The 24385-nt window shown below is 35.2% G+C and overlaps 1 protein-coding gene across 2 annotated transcripts in view; it reads right to left on the bottom strand.

Annotated features, from left to right (window-relative positions):
* The window catches only part of mRpL22 (mitochondrial ribosomal protein L22), a 142614-nt gene that overhangs the window by 53572 nt on the left and 64657 nt on the right, over positions 1–24385 (bottom strand). For both annotated transcript variants that reach the window (XM_090392644.1, XM_090392645.1), the window contains exon 3: positions 17534–17599. In XM_090392644.1, the coding sequence (XP_090248770.1) occupies positions 17534–17599 (66 nt within the window). The remainder of the gene's footprint in view (positions 1–17533; positions 17600–24385) is intronic.

Below are 24385 nucleotides of genomic sequence, written 5' to 3'. Positions count from 1 at the left end.
TTTCTCATCCTAAGGTAATAGCGAACATCAGACCTATCAAACATCAGTCTAAGTCCATCATAACAATCAAACCAATAAACAACAGGTGTCATCCTCAGATAAGCTTGCTAAAAAGCTTCGAAGATGCAAGCTGAGACATTACATCTCAATCGAAATCAACACAAAAAAAACAAAACATTTATTACATTTAAGTGCTGTAGTTATAGCGCTTAAATACATTAAAGCAAAAATTGTAAATATATATATATTATTATTATTGTATAAATACTGTAAAAATGTAATCTTATTCAACCGGAAAATTTGCATGAATTTCATTGCTAGAAAAAAAAACAGAACAATGTTTTGTAAACATATAATATATAATCATAAATTTAATATGTAATTGGAAAATGAACCATAACCTGCAGCTCTTAGTTGAGTACTTTGTAAAATAACATGCTGGAATGTCACGTAAGACGATTATTGCATATATGTAAATATTTTGAGATAAAAAAAAAAACAATACTGCACCTACTATTAATAGTAATAATTAGTAATAGTAGTAATAGATTCCTTCAATTAGGAACATAAGGATTTCATACAATAAAGTATCCTTGATGATATAGTTTTTTTTACATAAAATTTTCCAGATTCTGTAAAACATAAAATACACGAAACTCGTATATTGACTGAAATGAACATCTGTCCAAAAAATAAATAGAAAGAAACATTAATATACACATCTAATATATATAAAAGGAATATCATGCTGAACTTCAACGACATCACAAGTTAACTCAATAAAAACTATAGTTCTGTTTGTTAAATACACTTTACATCTTATAATTCATTTTTTGATGAACTATTTATTCAATGATATGTAGTTTCAATGAACTGTTGGTTTTTGACAAATTGCCTTTCAATAAATTGCATTTTCAATTAATTGCTGTTTGATGAATTGGTTTTTCGAGGAACTGAATTTCAATTAATTGCTTTTTTTGATGAACTATTGTTTCATGAACTGCCTTTCAATTTATAGTTTACTCGATTAATTGTTTTTTTCAATGAATTATATTTTGGTAAATTGTCATATGATAAATTTTCTGGCTACCTAATTTGTCAGAATCAAATGGAAAGTCATGTGTACCTCTATTAGTATTGATTAAAAAGCAAGCATGTGGCATTTGAGGACTGGCATAGTGTAAGGTCCTCTTGATTTTATGGTGTGATCTGTGAGGAACCAACCAAAAATGTTAACTACAGATTTTTAATGACACGTGCAAGAGGATTATATGGTTAACTTTTAAGCAGTCTCAAATTTTAGGATCATTTTCTTTTTTAAAAGTTGAAAAGTTATTTCAGATTTGTGATAGTTTATTGCTTGGCTCAAAATGAAGAGTATTCTTTCTATGTAATATAGAGTTTTGTTCACTGAGATCTTTTTTTCTACGTGACTACTACCTACAAAATATTATAAACCTGCAGTACATTAGAAATGTAGGTGACTAAGGATTTTTCTGTTTTTTAAGTAATTTTATATATATATATTTTTATTAATTTTTTAGATAACCTGGAAATCTTTTCCTACAAATCAAACATGGATTTACTATTATACTGATGAATCTCCTGGGCTACTTTAAATTTGTCTTTAATCTTGAAACAGACAGGAAAGTATCAACATCTGTACTCTTTAATGGTTTTCATACAGTTAATCTGGTGTAAAGGCAATCAAATGTGCTGAAAAATTAAGAACTGATTAACTGGAGAGAAGACATGAATAATATTAGTTTCTAACAACTTAAATATGCTAATGTTTCACTTATTGCCTTGACAAGCCTTACCAGAACAAACAGGATATAGTAGCTATTAAAGTCAATTAAAAAGAAATTAATTCATTTTAGAAATTATGACTTCACAACAGTGTTATAAATAACTATTTTAATTTCCCAATGTTTCGAACTTCATACTAAGGTCATCATCTGGAGTATATACAAATATACAAGAACAAGCTGAGTTACATTTCACATAGTAAGCTAAAGAAACAATAATTTGATCACAAGTTTTTTTTTTGTTTTTTTTTCACTAGAGGTCATGCCAGTAGAAATAACCTGTAGTGAAAAAAAAATAATAATAAATTTAAAATTAAAAAATTATTAATTATTTAGAAACTACATCAAAGCTAAATTCTATTTAAGATAACATGAGAGAAACATTCTTTCTTATAAATAGTTTTCTTACAGTAACAATGATATCTTATTTTTAACATTAAAATTGTAATATTATATTTAAGATTCTGGATTATCTATAGTCCTGTTTATAGTTAATTCTTGGGGAGAAAGGTTCCGTGGGTAGAATATGTGCCTTCCATATGCTTGGGATTTTTAGGCCATCATTATTGTTCAGATTGGGGTGGTTGATAAGAATCTCACAGGCTTCCTTAAATTTGCATTCATACCTCATACCATGTTTTGGTGTGATGTAAACAACTGGTGCTTTTCCAGTCATTTAGAATTGAGATTCTTATCAATCACCCCAATCTGAACAATAATGATGGCCTAAAAATCTCAAGCATATGGAAGGCACATATTCTACACATGGAACCTTTCTCCCCAAGAGTTAACTATAAACAGGACTGTATATAATCCAGAATCCTAAATCTAATATAACAATTGTAATGTTAAAAATAAGACATTGTTAATGTAAGAAAACTATATATAAGAAAGAATGTTTCTATCATGTTATCTTAAATAGAATTTAGCTTTGATGTAGTTCTAAATATGTATTTTTATTTATTTATTATTTCACTAGAGGTCATGCCAGTAGAATAACCGGTGATCAAATCATTGTTTCTTCAGCTTACTGTGTGAAATGTAACTCAGCTTGTCCTTGTATATACTCCAGATGATGATCTTAATATGAAGGTCAAAACATAGTGAAATTAAAATAGTTATTTATAACACAGTTGTAAAGTCCATAATTTCTAAAATGAATGCTGATCATCGTGCGACACTAAAAGAAAGGTTTCAAATTTTTGCATTAGGTGCTATAGTTCATCTTCAGTATTAGCTAATATTGCTCGATCATCTGCGAATCTAATATTTTGTATTGTTCTTCCTTCAATAGTTATTCCTCTTTTCTCTTCATCAGATGCTTCTTTTATCATTTCTTCTGCAAATGTATTGAACAGCGTCAGTGACAGGCAGCATCCCTATCTTACACCTCTGCCAATGACACATTTTTTTTTTTAGTTTTTTCTACTTTTGTCTTTATTATTAGCAGTCTGGTTCATATATAATTCAGCTATTAACCTTTGGTCTCTCCAATCTAAACCTATTTTGCATAACACTTCCATAAGATTTTCCCATTTCACCATGTCAAATGCTTTTTCAAGGTCAATGAAGCACATATAAACGTCTTTATTTATTACTATTATTACGGGCAACTCCAGGGAGTCATTGGACTCATCGAGGGAGGCCCCAAATCAAATTCATCACAACTATTTGACATTCATACAGTATCTATCATACCTCGCCTTAAACTCATTCACTGTCACAGCATCCACCACAGACTCAGGGAGCGCATTCCACTCATTCACTACTCTAAAAGTAAAGAACCCAGCTCTAACACCTTTACTAACCACACTTTTGCCCAGTTTCCATGGATGTCCCCTAGTCCTCCCACAACCAGCCCTGTACTCAAAAATATCTACTGAATTAATTTTATAGAAACCCTTCAGTAATTTGAATGTCTCAATCATATCTCCCCTCCTCCGCCTATCAACCAATTTTTGTAACCCACAAATCCTCAACCTGTTCTCATACGGTTCATTCCACAGACCTGCTATCATCTTGGTCACTTGCCTCTGGATCCTCTCCACCTCCTCCCCATCAAGAAGAAACCTAGGTGACCAAATCTGAGCACAGTAGTCTAGATGGGGTCTTATCAAGGCTCGATACAGAGGAACAATAACCTGCTTGTCTCTGCTTGTCATCGTATTCTTCAGCAACCAAGTGATTTGATGAGCTGTTTTGGTCACTTTTGCAATGTGTCCCCTAAATTTCAATTCCTTATCTACCAACACTCCTAAATCTCGTGCCTCATCAATTTCCTGGAGCACGGTTCCACCAATGCAGTAAACTGCCGCCAATCTTTTCACCCCAAAATGCATAACCTTACATTTTGCCACATTAAACTGACATCCATTCTCCTTAGCCCAGACCTCCAATCTATCCAAATCATCCTGCAAAATTTTGACGTCATCTGCATTCACTATTGCCCTACCCAACTTCGCATCATCCGCAAACAAATGAACTGTTCCTCTCAGATCATTTCCTATATCATTTATGAACAAATTAAACAGCAGTGGTCCAAGAACAGATCCTTGTGGCACACCACTAGTCACAGGCCGTCTTGTGGACTCTACTCCCGAGTAAACCACTCTCTGATATCTCTCCATCAACCACCTTCCTATCCATCTCACCAACCCTATGTCCATTCCCATATGCTGCAATTTACTGATTAGAATTCCATGTGGAATCCTGTCAAAGGCCTTGGCAAGGTCCAGTAGAATCACCGTAAACCCATTACCCTTATCCAGTTCAGCAGTCACTGTGTTATAATACGTGAGCAAGTTACTGAGGCATGACCTACCCTTCACAAAACCATGCTGTCCCCGATACAGTATCCCATTTTCTTCTATCCAATCTTGTATTTTCCTCTTGACTATTTTCTCTAAGACCTTGACAATGATTCCTGATATGCTAATCGGTCGGTAATTTACTACAGCAGTCTTGAAACCACCTTTATGCAGTGGAACTATTTTCCCCTCTTTCCACCCGCTCGGGACTAACCCAGACCCGAGACTCAAATTAAACAAAATGGTCAAGGGTACCGACAATTCTTTAGCTGCTTCTCGTACAACACGAGCTGGTATACCATCCAATCCCACAGATGTATTGACATTGAGGTTATGCAATAGACTACTCACCTCCACTTCATTAACCACAATTCCCGTATAATCTACTGGTTTATTCGTTTCTGCAATGTCACCACCTGGATGATATACTTTTGCAAAGTGCTCACTCAGTAACTCAACTATCTCAACTGATTCAGTTACCTCCCTACCATCGGCATTCTTTAAAATCAATCTGCCATGTACATTTTTCCTTTTACTTGCTACATATCTAAAAAACTGTTTAGGATTCTCTTTAGCCTGCATGGCCAATGTTCTTTCGTAATCCTTTTTTGCTTTTCTTACCACACTCGTCACCCTTCTGGCCTGTGCTTTATACCGTTCATGTGCCTGCCGGTCACCCTTCTCCTTAAATTCCCTCCATAGTTGTTTCTTTTTTTGCAACTCAAGCTTAATGGTGTTATTCATCCATTTAACCCCTACTTGATTTATTATTCGGACTCTAGGTATACAGTCAGCCATTGCTTCATGCAAGCACTTCTTAACTACCTCCCATGCACTATCAACTTCTAGTCCTTGCAGTTGTACATGCCATGGCACTGAACCAATCAAACTCCTAAGCTTGTCATACTTTCCAGCCCGATAATTCCACATGTACCCTGTCTTAATTGAAAATTCTACACCTTTAGCCACCTCCCAAGTTAAGACCCTATGATCACTCTCACCGATTGGTGGCAATGTGGTCATATTTGTTACAGCCAAATCCTCAGATGTAATTACTAGGTCAAGCACTCTCTGACCCCTAGTATTTTCCATTACATGCTGTCGCAGATAGTTATCCCTTAATAACCGCATAAAATCCAGTTCCTTCCTTCCGTGTGTCCTCTCCTCACTCCAATCAATGCGACCATAGTTGAAATCTCCCATAATAATCACCCTCCTTCCACCCATTTCTTCTATTTGCTTGTGCATACTGTCACCACCATCTTTTCCATCACCTGGTCTATAGCAGCACCCAATTGTATATTTAGTTCTGCTAGCCACAATCTCACACCAAATGGCCTCAAATGTGCTCTTTTCTCTATCCTGCAATTCAACTTCTATTCTCCTTGGCTGGAGCTCATCAGCTATCATCAACAATACTCCTCCCCCCATTTTATTCTCTCTGTCATTCCTGAACACACTATACCCATCACATTCAATCCCACTAGTTATATCATCTACAGTCAGCCATGTTTCACTAATACCTATAACCTGTGGTCTGGAAGTTTACTTCTATATTCCTTTCGCATAAGGTCCTCATTATTTCAATTGCATTTCTAGTTCCTCTGTCTTTTCTAAATCCAAACTGATCATCCCCCTAGAAAATACTCCACTCTATAATCCAATTGTCAATTTAATATTCTTAGCAACGAGAGTATGCTTATAGTTCTGTAGTCACTGCACTTAGTAGGACTGCATTTCTTTTCAATTGGTATAAGAATACTCTCTGTGAAATCTTTAGGCCATTCTCCTGTTTTGTTAATGAGGTTGCATAGTTTCCATGTTTCTGTTATAACTTTGTCCTCCAGTTGTTTTAGGATTTCACTAGGTATTCCATCCACTCCTTCATCTTTCCACTTTTTAATTCCTTAGTTGCTGTTTCTACTTCTCTTCAGGACCTCTTTTTTTCTGTTGAGATTTCATTGTGCTCTTCTAATTCAATTTTCGTTGGTCTTCATTGTTTGCATAAAGTTCTTCGATGCATTCCTTCTATCTTTCGCCTTGTATTTCAATATCATAAAGTAATTTTCTTGCTTATCTTCTAATGGCAGATTTCTTATGTTTTTAATATTTGTAAGTTCGTTTGCTTTTTTCAAACATTTTATCACATCGCCCCCTTTTATCCATTTCTTCAATTACTTTACATTCTGATTTTAACCATTCCTCTCTTGCTTTATCAGTTTCTCTTCTCAGTTCATTAATTAACACTTTGCATTTTCTTCTTCAGTGTTTACATTTTTCCATCTTCTTTCCTCCATTTTGATAAAGTATCCATTACAATAAGTGGTCACACAGATAGTATTACGATAGTAGTCACACAGAAGAAAAGATCTCATTTAGTGGACAAAACTCTGTATTACAAAGAAAGAATACTCTTTGTATTGAGCTAAGAAAATAAGCTGTTCGAACTCAGTCACAAACTATCAAAAATCTGTACAAAGAACTTTTTAACTTTCAAAAATGAGGCTACTTACAAGTTAACCAGAAGAGTATAATCCTCTTCCTTGTGTCATTAAAAATCTATAGTTAACATATCTAATCCTCACAGATCACAGCATAAAATCAAGAGGACTTTACACTATGCCACAATTCCAAAATGCCACATGTCCTTCCATTTGATTCTGACAAATTATGGCCTTGAAACTGAACATCATTTGTTCTTTTAAGTCTTGCCAAAAACAGGAACCCAGTAATCATAAGAGCAGACAAGGGATGAGCAACTATAATTATGAAATGCTTTTAATTAGAACAGAAAAAATGCTGTTACTTTTATGTTTAATAAATTGATATATAATCAACAGATTCTTTTTCAAGTTAATGAAAACAATTTTAATGGCTTAACAAAAAAAAACAGGTAAAAAATTATTAAATATTGTAATCCAATATTCTGCCTACAGTTTCATGGTTATGATAAGCCATTAAAATTGTTTTTACTGATATATATATATATATATATATATATATATATATATATATATAACCAAACAAGTTAAAATATTCATTTTTAATAAGTTGTCTGGTATTACCAAGAATATCATGAATTTCATTTTCGAGTTAATCAATTTTCCATTGGTATATCTAATAGTGGTAGATTATTTGTAATACTCAGTGTGAGACCACTACCCTTTTACCAGAGGACTGAAGTGACTAAAATTAGTCTTTTTTCCATGTCAGGTTTCCTGCATTATCTAACCTTTCATCAATCCATGGAGTGTATGGGGTATATGAAGAGTATCGATGCCAGCTGCTGATCTTGGGGGGGGGGGGGGTCAAGATATCAGGATCTGTTCTTGCAAAAGTTGGTAGTGCACACCAGAAGCCACATCCTGATAAACCTCTTGGCTGGTGGGCTAAACTAAGTGAGGGTATCAGCAATATAGAATGCTGTAAATAGAGAATGTCAACTTATGCACATAAAGTTGTGAGTTATAGAAGAACAGCAAGATGTGCAGCACATTGAGGGCACACTACTGACAGTTAAGGGACTTGTGGCCAGCAGTCATGGAAGTCTCACCATGTATTTATCCATAGTCAACCATGAAACACACCATGTTACAATATGAAGTTAGAGATGTGGTTGAGTACCCTGCAACCATCAGCTCTCATAGCTAAAAGGAAGAAGAGCTTGAAACTGGGAATTACAAGACAAGAACTACTAAGGTAGTGTATGAAGATGATATTCCAAACTTTCTGGGGAGGATATTCTCAGATGTCCCTTGTCTGAAAACCAGGAGCAATCTCTTGAAATTAGTGGCATGGAACGTCAGGAGACTCTATGAGGTGAGCAAATTAGACAACTTAATCTAGGCATTAGAAGTGACAAGGCAGATATTGCAGGTAACAGTGAAGGGAGGTGGACAGATACAGGCATAATAAGAAGAAAAAAATCATATTATATACTACTCTGGCAGTGATTTACACCTTAACGGAGTAGTACTTGTTCTAAGTCAGTGTTTCTCAAAGTGTGGTATGCGTAACCCTGGGGGTACATGGCAATTTTCGGCTATGCATCATCATTAATACATGGAATAATTATTAAGAAAAAATAATTATTATAATTATTTTAAAATAATTATTTTTAAAAAGTATATATTTCTCAATAAATTATATATTATGTATGAATTCTCCTACTCAAATTGCGAGTTACTATCACCATGATGTTCACATTCTGGAGATATTAACTCACTTCCTATGGTAAACAACATGCCCTCCCCAAAAGTATCACTATACTTGAAGACGCAAGAAAGACAAGTAGTTTTATGGTATCACTGAATAAGGTACAGAGACATTTACAGTCTGTGCAATATATTTCTCAACAAATAGTGCAATTAGAGACAACTGGGATAAAAACGGCACTAACTAATGAATCACATCGCTCCTCCAACAGAAACTGCTGTATAGACTCAAGCAAAACCATATGTTGCAGGTGCAAAATATGGTTTTGCTTGACACCACCCTGTCGTGAACATGTTAAAACTAAGAAATACATAGTGAATGTATTTCAGATATTATCGAATTCGGTTGAAGAGAATTAGCATTTCAACTCAACTAAAACCCACCAATCATATACACTTCTTTATAGCTGCTCTATCTCTACTGGTCTATCATTGCTGTCTGTTTCGCGCTCTGCTTTTACTTCTCATTAGTCATTTGTGGAAGACTGTTCATTAGGTGTCTCAAGTCTTATAAATGACTGGTAATTTTTGCTTGAAATAATGGGAAAGAAGATGAAGCTATTTGGGTAGATGACGATGCACATAACGAAACCGTTCTCAATGCCAAAAGTAGCAATAGTGAATAGGAGCTTCTTGCTAAATCACACCGTTTTCAGTTTTTTTCTGAAAACTTTAGTTTCTGAAAATCCCCGCATACATCTCGCACCATGATTTTTAAGCTTTAATTTTGGAAAAAAGTGCAAGTTATATTCGAGTAAATACGGTAATTTTTTTAGATTTCAAATTCTTAAGTATGGATCATTGGTTAAAGACTGGATGTATAAAACACACAAAAGAGAGCAATATAGCAAATATAAGTAGCTGTAAGCAACAAGAGAACGTTCATATTGTATCTGGATCAAATGAAATTGATAATGGTGTGTCATCAGACATCTCTAAAGAACCAACTAGGAAGAAGATGAAAAATCTTCATATGATACGAATTACTTGAAATGTGAATTTTCATGGACGGGAAATGAAGACAATGAAATATACATTATTTATTATTATTTCGATAATGGGGTACTTGGTAATAATGAAAATTTAAGAAGGGGTATGCAGATATCTGAAGTTAGAGAAACACTGTTCTAAGTAATAGAAATGCAAAATCTCTACATGGATATTGGTCTATAAATGACAGAATCATAACAGCCAAAATAGCTGCACAACTATTTAACTTGTATATTATCCAAGTGTATGCACCAACTGAAGATCACCCAGAAGAAGAGTTGGAACAGTTTTATGAAAAGATCCAAATTGCAATCTCTAGTGCTAAGTCAGTTGATATTATTATAACAATGGGCAACCTAAATGCAAAAGTGGGTTCAAAAAAATTCTCATTTTGCATGGGAAACCAAGGGCTTGGAATTAGAAATGAAAGAGTGATTCAATTCTATGAAACCAATGACCTAATAATTGCAAACACACTATTTAAACATTCTCCCAGAAGACTATATACATGGAAAAGCCCTGGGCTTTTCCATGTATCTATAGAAACAAAATTGACTATATAATAATAAGCAAAAGATTCCAAAATGCAATAATACAAACAAAACCTATCCTGGAGCAGACATAGGATCGGACCATAACCCACTGATTGCAAAAATCAAAGTAAAACTTAAGATACCAAGCCAACCATTCACAAGAGAAACTTATAAATTGGACTCACTTAACACAGAGAAGTTAAGGACTGCTTTATAAAAGAATTTACAAAATCCCTTAACAAGTCTGACACTGCAACTCACACAGAAAATAGAAAACCAATTGATGAAATTAACATGACTAGCAAACATTCAAAAATAGCATCAATGAAGCAGCCAAAAATACGCTCCCACAATTAAAAAGGAAAAGGAATAAATCTTGGATATATAAATAATATTAAAAATATTAATATAAATTTTTAATATTATTAAAAATTTCTATTAATATTTTTAATATTATTTAACGAATATAAAAGCATGACTAAAGAAATAAAAAAAGAATGCAGAAAAGCCAAAGAGGAATGGATTAGGAATAAATGCACAGATGCAGCCTTGATAGAAAGTACAGAAGCAGAGAAATACACGAAAAGATCAGAGAAATGACAAGCAGGACAAATACAATAAATCAAGTGTCATTAGAGACTCAAGAGATCATATTCTAATGGATAAAAAAGAAATCATGGAAAGATGGATTGAATACCCAAGGAAATTATACAAGCAACAAAGAAATAATATTCCCAAATAGACAGATTCAGAAGGATCATCCATTTTACTTGTAAAGTTGAAAACGGCACGTCAGAAAACTAAAACCATGTAAAGCTGCAGGAATAGATAATATCTCGGCAGAGTAGTTGAGGGCTCTAGATAAAGGAGAACTGAAATTCCTAACAAAATTATGCAATAAGATATACGAGACTGGATTTCTATCCAAAGAGATATTAATCACTCAATTTTCATTCCAATTCCCCCCCCCCCCCCCCAAAAAAAACAAAAAAACTACAAGATATGAAGAGTTCAGGACAATCAGCCTCATCAGTCAAGTATCAAAAGTTACTCTTATACATTATTCTTGAAAGAAATAAAAGAAAATATAAACATAGAAATAAATGATACACAAAGTGGCTCCAAGGAAAATTTAGGTACAATTTTTTCAACATCAGAACTATCACAGAAAGATCTAGAAAAACAAAAAGATGCGTTACCTCTGCTTCACAGATTACAAAATGGCATTTGATAATGTTCAACATGAGCAATTAATTTAAATCTTTTCAAAAATAGGCATGGACAGAAAAGACATTAAGCTAATAACGAATCTTTACCAGGAACAGACTGCATCTTTGAGAATAAATGGAGAGACCTCAGAAAAATTCCCAGTTCAGAAAGGTGTGAGACAAGGCTATATCTTGTCTCCAATTCTCTTTAACCTATACACAGAAGACATTTAATAAAAATAGAACCTCAAAGGAATCACTATAGGGGGCAGAAATATTAATAATCTAAGATAATGCAGATGATACGGTTCCTCTAGATGAAAACAAATATGACCTCAAGATTCTTATAGATGAAACCCTCAAGTGCAGCGAACAGTATGGCCTCAATTTCAACTTTAAAAAGACAAAAATCATGTTAATTTCAAGAGAAAAGGAAATACCAAAAATATACATCAATATAAAAGGAAATAAATTAGAACAAGTGCAAACGTACATATCACTCAGACACTTGATCGGCCGAGAATGAAATTAGGATTGAAATTGCAAGGTTCAACTTTCAATAATATGAAAAATCTACTGACATCTACAGAATTAAATCTGAAAACAAGACTAAGAATCTCTAAATGTTACATATGGTCCACATTATTATATGGAGTAGAGACATGGACACTCTCTAATCTGAGTGTGAAAAAACTGGAGGCCTTTGAAATGTGGATACTGCAAAGAATTATGAGGATCATGGAAAGACAAAAAGACAAACCAAGAGGTACTAAAGATGAAAGGCAAAAACAGAAGCCTGATAAAAGACATTAAAAAGGGAAAAGTCAGCTATTTTGAACATATTCTTAGACATAATTTTATTTAGATTGGTGTCGAGGCTAGCTGGTGAACGGACGTGCTATCGGAGAGCTCCTGAGAGATTTGTGATTTTTGTTGATTTATTGATGTTTTGGATTCAATGTAATGGACTTAAGTGTGTAATTTTGGTATATTATTGGAGCTTTATTAGCGTGGTTAGTGTACTAAAGTGTTTTATAACGTAATCTATGTCGGGAAGTCGCCGCTAGATGAATTCGTAATGTGTAGTGTTCGTGCAAGCTCCAGATAAGATAAGTATCATTTTCAGTTATCGATACAAATTACTTAATATTGTGTAGTTTTGTTTTGTTTGCCTTGCGTATTTTAGTGCATCTGTTTTTGGTGTCTTATAACGTATAATTTGACAAAACACGTTGCATATAAGTATGGCACCCGTGCGAAGGAAAATGGCGGCCAGTAATGAAGGTTCACCATCCTTATCAAAGAACGGTAGTATAAAAGAAATGAGTCAGTGTACTAGCTGTGAAATGTACGCTTTGCGGAGTGCGGTCGGAGTGTGGTTAGATGATAATAAAGGATTGAATGTGTGTAGAAAATGTAGGGAGAATGAGGAATTGAAGTGTATTTCGGATCATGAGTGTGATATTTTTGTCAACCTTCAGAATGAAGGAAATAGGGATATGACAAGAAACGGCAAGGTTGTACATGAAAATTGTGAGAGTGTGAATGTAGAAAGTGTGAATGATAGTATAAATGGTTTCTCAGAGAATAAAAATGATGAGATAGATGCATTGAGTGAGATCGCGTTGTTGAATAGTGCGATAGAAAGAGCAAAACAGCAGCTAGAGTGCATGAACAAAAGTAGACTGAATGAACCAACCAATAATAAAAGGTATGACAGGAAAAATAGACGTATGAATGTGAACATGCACAAAATGAAGGACAGAGTGCTGTATGGAGACTCGTTAGTACGAGGTGTGTTAGTAGAGGATTTGACAAAATCGTAATAACCTGGTGCGACCATAAAGGACGTAACTGAGTCTATTAGAGAGCAAAAGGAAAGGGTGAAAGAAATGATTGTTGTGGCAGGTACAAATGATTTGAAAGGAGATAAAATGGAAATGATAGAAGACCTGAATGAATTGTTTGAGGTAGCACAAGAAAAGAGTGAGAGAGTTAGAATGATTAGTCTTTTGCCACGGTATGACAGTGAAATGTTTAAAAGGAGGGCCATAATTGCGAATGACTTTATGCGTGGGTTATGTATGACGAGTGGTGTGGAATTTGTGGATGTGTGGAGTGAGTTTGATGGGCGAAAGGATCTATATAAGATGGATGGCTTGCATTTGAATGGTTACGGTGTAAGAAGACTTGAGAAAGTGTTACTGAATGTAGTGGATGTGCAAATTCAGGGAAACTAGATTTGTTAAGGGGGGGGGGGGAGTAGATATACAGTCCTTATGGAGGCAGTTGAATGCAAGAATGAATATAATATGCCAGAGCAAATAAGGACAACAAATCTGAGTGGGATAGTTAATATAAGGCATCAAGGTAGGGTTGGGGCTAATGGGGGTCTTAAATTCATGTACACTAATACTAGGAGTATTAGGAACAAGAAGGAAGAGTTTTTGGCCATGGTTGGCACTTCCAGACCACAGGTTATAGGTATTAGTGAAACATGGCTGACTGTAGATGATATAACTAGTGGGATTGAATGTGATGGGTATAGTGTGTTCAGGAATGACAGAGAGAATAAAATGGGGGGAGGAGTATTGTTGATGATAGCTGATGAGCTCCAGCCAAGGAGAATAGAAGTTGAATTGCAGGATAGAGAAAAGAGCACATTTGAGGCCATTTGGTGTGAGATTGTGGCTAGCAGAACTAAATATACAATTGGGTGCTGCTATAGACCAGGTGATGGAAAAGATGGTGGTGACAGTATGCACAAGCAAATAGAAGAAATGGGTGGAAGGAGAGTGATTATTATGGGAGATTTCAACTATGGTCGCATTGATTGGAGTGAGGAGAGGACACACGGAAGGAAGGAAGGAACTGGATTTTATGCGGTTATTAAGGGATAACTATCTGCGACAGCATGTAATGGAAAATACTAGGAGTCAGAGAGTGCTTGACCTAGTAATTACATCTGAGGATTTGGCTGTAACAAATATGACCACATTTCCACCAATCGGTGAGAGTGATCATAGGGTCTTAACTTGGGAGGTGGCTAAAGGTGTAGAATTTTCAATTAAGACAGGGTACATGTGGAATTATCGGGCTGGAAAGTATGACAAGCTTAGGAGTTTGATTGGTTCAGTGCCATGGCATGTACAACTGCAAGGACTAGAAGTTGATAGTGCATGGGAGGTAGTTAAGAAGTGCTTGCATGAAGCAATGGCTGACTGTATACCTAGAGTCCGAATAATAAATCAAGTAGGGGTTAAATGGATGAATAACACCATTAAGCTTGAGCTGCAAAAAAAGAAACAACTATGGAGAGAATTTAAGGAGAAGGGTGACCGACAGGCACATGAACGGTATAAAGCGCAGGCCAGAAGGGTGACGAGTGTGGTAAGAAAAGCAAAAAAGATTACGAAAGAACATTGGCCATGCAGGCTAAAGAGAATCCTAAACAGTTTTTTAGATATGTAGCAAGTAAAAGGAAAAATGTGCATGGCAGATTGATTTTAAAGAATGCCGATGGTAGGGAGGTAACTGAATCAGTTGAGATAGTTGAGTTACTGAGTGAGCACTTTGTAAGAGTATATCATCCAGGTGGTGACATTGCAGAAACGAATAAACCAGTAGATTATACGGGAATTGTGGTTAATGAAGTGGAGGTGAGTAGTCTATTGCATAACCTCAATGTCAATACATCTGTGGGATTGGATGGTATACCAGCTCGTGTTGTACGAGAAGCAGCTAAAGAATTGTCAGTACCCTTCACCATTTTGTTTAATTTGGGTCTCGGGTCTGGGTTAGTCCCGAGCGGGTGGAAAGAGGGGAAAATAGTTCCACTGCATAAAGGTGGTTCCAAGACTGCTGTTGTAAATTACCGACCGATTAGCACATCAGGAATCATTGTCAAGGTCTTAGAGAAATTAGTCAAGAAAAGAATACAGGATTGGATAGATGAAAATGGGATATTGTATGGGAGACAACATGGTTTTGTGAAGGGTAGATCATGCCTCAGTAACTTGCTCACGTTTTATAACACAGTGACGGCTGAACTGGATAGGGGTAATGGGTTTACAGTGATACTACTGGACCTTGCCAAGGCCTTTGATAGGATACCACATGGAACCCTAATCAGTAAACTGGAGCAGATGGGTATAGATATAGGGTTGGTGAGATGGATAGGAGGGTGGTTGAAGGAGAGATATCAAGTAGTGGTTTATTCAGGAGTGGAGTCTAAAAGACGTCTTGTGACTAGTGGAGTGCCATAGGGCTCTGTTCTTGGACCACTGCTTTTCAATTTGTTCATCAATGATATTGGAAAGGATCTGAGAGGAAGTGTTCACTTGTTTGCTGATGATGCAAAGTTGGGTAGAGCAATTGTCAGTGCACAGGATGTCAAAATTTTACAAGATGATTTGGATAGTTTGGAGGATTGGGCTAGGAAAAATGGATGTCAATTTAATGTGGCAAAATGTAAGGTTATGCACTTTGGGGTGAAAAGAATAGCAGCAGTATATCGCATTGGTGGAACCATACTCCAGGAGATTGATGAGGCCAGGGATTTGGGAGTGTTGGTGGATAGGGAGTTGAAGTTTAGGGGGCACATTGCAAAAGTAACTAAAACAGCTCACCAAATCACTTGGCTTCTGAAAAATACTTTAACATGCAGAGACGAACAAGTTGTTGTTCCTCTGTATCGAGCCTTGATAAGACCCCATCTGGACTTCTGTGCCCAGTTATGGGCACCAGGGTTTCTTCGTGATGGGGAGGAAGTGGAGAGGGTCCAGAGACGAGTGACCAAGATGATAGCAGGTCTGTGGAATGAACCTTATGAGAATAGGTTGAAGATTTGTGGGTTGCAGAAATTGGACAATAGACGAAGGAGGGGTGATATGATTGAGACATTCAAATTACTGAAGGGTTTTTATAAGATTGATCCAGAAGATATTTTTGAAAATATGACTGGTGGTGGGAGGACTAGGGGCCATGCATGGAAGCTGGGCAAGAGCGTGGTTGACAAGGGTGTTAGAGCTAGGTTCTTTACTTGGAGAGTGGTAAATGAGTGGAATAAGCTTCCAGAGTCTGTTGTGGGTGCTACGACCGTGAATGAGTTCAAGGCAAGGTATGATAGATACTGTGTGAATGTTGAATAGTTGTTCTTGACATGATGTTAGGGCCTCCCTCGATGAGTCTGTTGACTCCTTGGAGTTTCCCGGAACAATAATAATAATAACTTCCTACAAAGGACACTTCTCAAAGGAACTGTTGAGGGAAAGAGAAGGAGAGGAAGACAAAGACTAGAGTGAATGAAAAATATAGAAGCCTGGACCTATCTCTCATATGAGGAATGCAGCAGAGAGGCGCAGAACAGGACATGGTGGAAACACATGGTAGTCAATCTCCTGGAGGGAGAAGACACCTGACAGGATAGTGAATCCACAAAATTTTTTTTGGCTTTGCTTTGGAAAGCAGTCACATGGCATTAAATCTCAACTGATAGAACACTCTTGACAACCAATCCATCACTTAGTACAACAATTATCAAGCTAAGCATGAATAGATATACAAAAAACAAAAATCTAGTGTTAGCATCACTTCTACACAAAAATAATTCTTTACGATTTTTCCTGCAAGGCTTTCATGAGTGTGCCATGGAAATGCCTCATGAAACTTCTCTGGATGGTCTCCCAGAGAAGTTTCAAGTCTCTTGTCTCAGGTCAAGGAATGAATTCTGCTAGTGTGACACTTCACTTGGTACTTGATTTATATTACATTGCAATTTTTGGATATTCTACTATGCTTATGTTTATACTCCAGAAGAAAGGTAAAATATCTATTGAGTTTAGAAGCAACAACACTTTGAAAACAAGAATGACTTATCAGAAACTGTGCATGTGTACAGGTTATATAATTGCTGTATATATATATATACACTTATATCTACAAATAAAGATGAAGATTAGAAAATGTTCTTACCAAACATGCTATATACCACATTTTTTGTGGTGAGTATTTGATATTTGTTCTCATGTGGCAAATCCACTGGTTAAAAGAAAAAATAATAAATATTTATTTATTTAATAAATAATAATGATGATGATAATAATAATATAATAATAAGCATCCAAATATATTAAAACATTTTAAGTCATTTATTTCTTAATAAATAAGAAGTGAATGAACATTAAAAAAAAAAAAAAAAAGCTTTTAAATGCATTCTTTACTACATACTGCAGATTTTCATATATTTTGGATTTTATAGCTTATTTCATTCCAAGACAACATAAAATGGCAATTTTCACTCACATAACAGTGGGTATTCATATTGCTACATACCTTTTAGTTACACATAAATGATTTTTTTTTCTTTTTTTTTTCCAATGTCTAACTATGCAGGAGCCTTTCAAAGTTAATAATGAGTGAATGTTTTTAATTATGTGGCATAACTAAGCATTTATTTTATAATTATATATTGACAGTGTGCATGGCATAACAACAGAAGCCCCTCAGCAGAGAACTGACTGGGACTTCTGACTCAATGTTCAATCCTCACCTTCTCATGGTACATCATGTTAGGTATCTATCCAGATACTGAGTGAACAAGGATAGGCTGACAATTTGGAATTTAGCTGACCAAATTGTATTCTTATTGACTTAACTCACAATGTGAAATGATGGAACAACATGACAGAATTTCATGCTGGCTGGAGCATTGCCCAGTTAAACAAGACCCCCCCCCCCTTGTTGTTTTTGTCAAGGAACCAGGATGAACAACGAAAAGTCAGATATTGAAACAAGTCCCAGTTCGAGATTGGTACTATCAACATAAGAAGCATCGATGGAAAAGAAATGGAACTAGCAGAAGAATTGGATAAGTATCAGATCAACATAATAGGTGTGACTGAAACAAAGGACAGAAAAGCAGGTGAGATCTTTTTTAGCAACAAATACAAAATGTTATATTCAGGCAATAACAATCAGGAAAAAGAGGGAGTAGTTACAGTATTCAACCACTAAATATGAGGCTAATCTTCTTGAATGGCAGGCAATATTAAGTTGAGTGATGTGGGCAAATATCAGAATGGGGGGGGAAAACTGGATAATGAGACTTATTTGTCCATATAGTCCCACAGAAGGTTCTACCAAGAAAGAAATGGAGGAATTTTTTTGAGGCATTAGAGAAGGCTGCTGGCTCAATGATAAAGGAAAAGCTGATCCTTGTTGGAGATCTAAACACCAGAGCAGGAAATGATTACCAGACATATAGAAATGTTTGGAGAAAATTTAGAGAAAAGCACAAAGCTAATAGTAATGGCAAATGCCTGCTGGTTTTCTGTTCAGGACATGGAGAGATGGATGAAGATGCAAAAAATAAGAAAAGTCTCATTGACTATTCTACAGTTGACAGTGACATTTTCCCACTGGTTCAGGACTCAAGAATAAACAGAGGATTTGAAATAGGAAGTGATGATTGAGCAGCATAAAACTGAACTTCATATTGAAAAGAAGAGTGTGTAAGAAAGTTTTAAAATGAATCAAGGTTGAGCAGCTTTCAGAGGTGAACTGCAGGCTCAAATACGCAAACATCATTGAAGAAAAAATGAAAGAGTGTGAAAACAAGAACCAAACCTTGGGGATTCAATGACAAACCCTGAAGAAAACATTAATTCAGCCAGAGAGTCATGCAGCAAGGTTGTCTGTATGGATAGAAAAATCAGAACTCCATGGTAGACCTCAGGAAAAATGAAAGAGTTTGAGAACAGGAATCAAACCTTGGAGATTCAGTTGCAAACTGTGAAGAAAACATTGATTAATTCTGCCAGAGAGGCATGTGGTGAGGTTGTCTGCAAGGATAAAAAAAATCAGAACTCCCTGGTGGACACAGGAAGTTAAAGAGGCAGTGAAGGAAAAGAAGAAAGCACGTCAAAAGTTCCTGGGAAGTAAGTCAGCTTATGCTCTTACAGAATACAGAGAAAAATGTAAGAAAGCAAAACAATGTGTAAAACTAGCTAAACAAATGTCCTGAGAAGACTTTGGTAAGAACATAGGAAATAAACATAAGGAAGGTGGCAAAATATTCTGGAGGCAATTGAAAAAGCTTAGAAATGGAGGTAATATGAAACCTGATGATAATGATATTCTAGATGTCTGGAGTAATTAATTTGAAAGACTGCTAAATGAAACAAGCAGTGTCTGCATGATGGTAGAAAATTTTCAAGAGGAATGCAAACAGAAATACATATCAATACTTGAGGTAGAAAAAGCTGTCAAAAGCTTGAAATATGGAAAGGCATCTTATCTTGAATAGACGATATTTGATTAGAAATGCTTAAGTATGCAGGTATAAAAGTCTTGCAGTGGCTACACTGCTTAATTCATAGAGCCTGGTCAGACAGTCGAATTCCCAATGATTGGAGCAGAGTTCTCATAGTATCCATCTATAAAAAGGAAGATAAGACTGAATGCAAGAATTACAGAGGAATTTCCCTACTGAGTGTTCCTGATAGGAAGGGAAGTCTGGTGAAGAACAAGCGGAATTCAGATCAAATTTTCATTTTAAGACAAATAGTCGAGAAATCTTGGGAATATAACAAGGATTTATATTTAACTTCTGTTCTTTGTATTTAAATGCTCTTCATAATGCTACAGTTATATGGTATGTAAGTGGAACATCATATCAAGCAATGCATAGTCTGTAAGCTATTAGTCAGAAGTTAGAATTGAAGGAGGTACACGAAGATGGTTTGAGGTAAAGTCAGGTGTGCAACAATGGTGCATATTATCTCCACTATTATTTATTATCTATTCCCATTTATGTGTCGTCTCCTATCTAGAAGGTTGACTGCCAAGATGTGACTCATGGTTGACTATGGGTGTAATGACATGCTGTGAGGACCCTATCTCTTCCACACATTGTCATAAGTATTCATGGCTGTAAATAAATGTGTGTTCACAGGGCCAGTTCGCCTGTGCTGAAGGACAAAAAACCCAAATTTCTAGGTTAAAAAAAAATCTACCTCTGTATGAGATTGGCTAACTCACCTTTACTTGAAAGAGATCAGATAAAGGTTCCTCACATCATAGACGGGAATCAAACCCAGGTTTTTCCGAACAAAGGGCTTCGTCTATACCAACTGAGCTACAGAGTCCTATTCATTATCTACAGAGATCACATTATGATGGAAAGTAGAATTAAATCTGGTGTCAAAACGGATGTTAATCTTAGCTCTTTACTTTATAATATAATATTATAAATCCAGTACAAGTCTGCAAGGTTCCCTGACTCTGAATAACTGTTGTAATAAATTTGATATGAACATCAGCATTAAAAAGATAAAGACAATGAAAATAGGTAGACACATTGAAAACATCAACTGCATACTGAATGGAGAACCTATAGAACAAGTAAATATTTCAGCTATTTAGGCACAATATTTAATGAAGATGGCAAATTAAATTTTGAGACAGACAGCAGAATTAGCAAAGCTAGTATAGTAAGAAGTCATTTGAATTTATATGCAATAAGAGAGAGAATAGTCAAAACACTAAACTAGCTGTATACAAGTGTTTAAACCAATTTTAACTTTGTAATAATATAACAAAACACTTGAGCAAAGACTGAGAGTTCTGAGAAAGATAAGCGGAGTGAACAGATGGCATTAATGGCAGTATCACATTAAAAATGAGGATATTAAGAAACATCTCATCGTTAGCATTCGGGAATGTGTTAGTAGAGCTAATCTCAGGTGGTACGGTTACTTAAACAGAATGGAAGAGGAAAAATTAGCAAATTAGCAACCTGGTAAACAAAAGAGGTTTTGTTTACCAGGTTGATAGGAAAAAGACTCAGAGGAAGACAAGATGTAGATACTGATACAGTAAAAAGAGCCTTAAAACACAGAAATATAAGATCTGATAATATTGGAATCCTTTCTTTTAGGGTTACACGGTGATCAGCATTCATTTTAAAATTTTTTATGGAATTTACAACCGTGTTAAAAAAACTTTTTTTATTATCCCGACGTTTCAATCTTCACATCAAGATCATCATCTGGAGCGTACATAAGTACACAGAACAAGCTGAGTTACATCATTAACTGTAAGCTAGAGAAACAATGATTTGATCACATGTTATTCTACTGGCGTGACCTCTGGTGAAAAAAAATAATAATAAAATAAAATAAAATAAAATAAAAAATAAATTTTTACATCAAGCTAAATTCTATTTTTACAATGACAGGAATAAACATTCTTTTAGATGGTTTTCTTTCAGAAACAATTGGTGTCCGATTTTTAGTATTACAATTTTTATTTTTGATTTACAATACTGGATTTTCTATATTTGTTTATAGTTGTTCTTGGTGAGGAAGGTCGAATATATACCTTCCAAATGTTTGGGATTTTTAAACCATCATTGTTGTTCAGATTGGGGTGGTTGCTGATAATCTCACAGGCTTCCCTGAATTTCTGCTCATGCCATATTCTAGCATGACGTAGACAGCTGGTGGTTTTCCAGTCAATTCTGTGTAAGGTATTCAGGGCATGATCAGAAAGGCCAGCTTCACCATAATTATTATATTTAATGTGTCGTTTATGTTCTTTTTGTCTAATGGGAATAGTGCATCCTGTTTGACTGGCCTCCCACAAACAGGACGCACTATTCCTATAAATTTATCAGCAACTACCCCAATCTGAACAACAATGATGGTTTAAAAATCCCAAACATTTGGAAGGTATATATTCGACCTTCCTCACCAAGAACAACTATAAACAGGACTGTAAAAAATCCAGTATTGTAAATCAAAAATAAGAATTATAATACTAAAAATAGGACACCAATTGTTTCTGAAAGAAAACCATCTAAAAGAATGTTTATTCCTGTCATTGTAAAAATAGAATTTAGCTTGATGTAAAAATTTATTTTTTATTTTATTTTATTTTATTTTTATATATATATATATTTTTTATTTTATTTTATTATTATTATTTTTTCACCAGAGGTCACGGCAGTAGAATAACATTGTTTCTCTAGCTTACAGTTAATGATGTAACTCAGCTTGTTCTGTGTACTTATGTATGCTCCAGATGATGATCTTGATGTGAAGATCGAAACGTCGGGATAATAAAAAAGGTTTTTTAACACAATTGTAAATTCCATAAAAATTTTTAAAATGACTGATAATATTGGAGTCTTGACAGATAACAGATTAATTTTGAAGAAAATTATTGATTGAAAATTAGTAATGGTGTAACTTTTTCATATAGTACTATCATAATTATCCTGTACAATCCTTGATGGCACATATTCCATCAAGGATTATACAGGAAATTGATGATGATGAAATTTCATTTGATGTAGCATGTCTGGAATATATTATTTTTGCCAGCATTCTCAAGGAATGAACGGCTCATTGTGGGAGGCCAGTCAAACAATTATTTATACAATAACTATCATCATCAAATTTCTGCCATGTACCCTCAAGGGTTGTACAGGATATGATAGTACTACATGAAAATTTACATCATTACCAACTTCCTATCTACAATTTTCCTCCAAATCAGTCTGTTACTTGTCAAGACTCCAACATTATCAGATCTTATATTTCTATCGTCTAAGGCACTTAGTACTGTATCAATCCATCTATATCTTGGTCTTCCTCTGGGTCATTTTCCTCCAAACCTGGCGGAGAACACTTGTTTTGCTAATCTTTCCTCACCCACCTGAGAATAGCTCTGCTAATGCATTCCTGGATGCTGACAATGTCAAGTTCTTTCCTAATATCCTTGTTTTTAATACGATATTGCCAATGATGCCACCTGTTCATGCCTCTAATCTTTCTCAGGACTCTCATATCTGCAGTCTCTAGTCTTTGGTTAAATGCTTTACTTCTGACCCAGTTCTCAGACCCATAAGTTAAAACCGGTTTGAACACTGTCTTGTATACAGCTAATTTAGTGTTCTGACTAATTTCTCTCTTATTCCATATGAATTTATTCAATTGACTTCCTACCATACAGCTTTGTTGATTCTGTTGTCTATTTCCATAGTTAATTTACGATCGTCACTAAAAATCGTGCCTAAGTAGGTACAGGTTCTCCATTCACAATGATTCTGCATATTTTCATTGTCTTTGTCTTTTTATTGCTGACCTTCATACCATATCAATTACAACAGTTATTCAATTTGGTCAAGGAATCTTGCAGACAGCTTTATTTAGAAGTATAACATCATCTGCATAAAGCAAAAAGCTAACATTAACATCTCCAATTTTGATATCAGGTTTAATACCACTTTCCTTCATAATATGATCCATATAGATAATGAATAACAGAGGGGATAATGTACATCCTTGTCTCACACCAGATTTAACATTAAACCATCTTCCTGTACTTCCTTCAATTCTAACTGCTGACTTACAACTCAAATAAAACCTACAGTATTGCTTGATATAATGCCCAATTGACACCATATAACTGTAGCGTATTGAATAGCTTCTCTCTTGGCACCTTGTCATATGCCTTTTCCAAATCGACAAAACTTAAATACAGATCTTTGTTATATTCCCATACTTTCTCAACTATTTGTTGTAAAGTGAAGATCTGATCCTGACAGCCTCTATTTGGCCTGAATCCAGCTTGTTCTTCACCAAGCTTTTCTTCCACAATTCTTCTCAACCGTTTCTCAAGAATACTTGCATAGATCTTGCCAGGAACACTCAGTAGGGAAATACCTCTGTAATTCTCACATTCAGTTTTATTTCCCTTTTTATATATGGGTACTATGAGAGCTCTACTCCGATCATCGGGAATTCGTCCCTCTGTCCATGT

The sequence above is a fragment of the Typopeltis vanoorti genome, chromosome 5 (assembly GCF_054136105.1).
Source record: "Typopeltis vanoorti isolate ZY-2024b chromosome 5, IOZ_Tvanoo_1.0, whole genome shotgun sequence".
NCBI classification, from domain to species: domain Eukaryota; kingdom Metazoa; phylum Arthropoda; class Arachnida; order Uropygi; family Thelyphonidae; genus Typopeltis; species Typopeltis vanoorti.
This window is presented reverse-complemented; position numbering and strand designations above follow the sequence as displayed.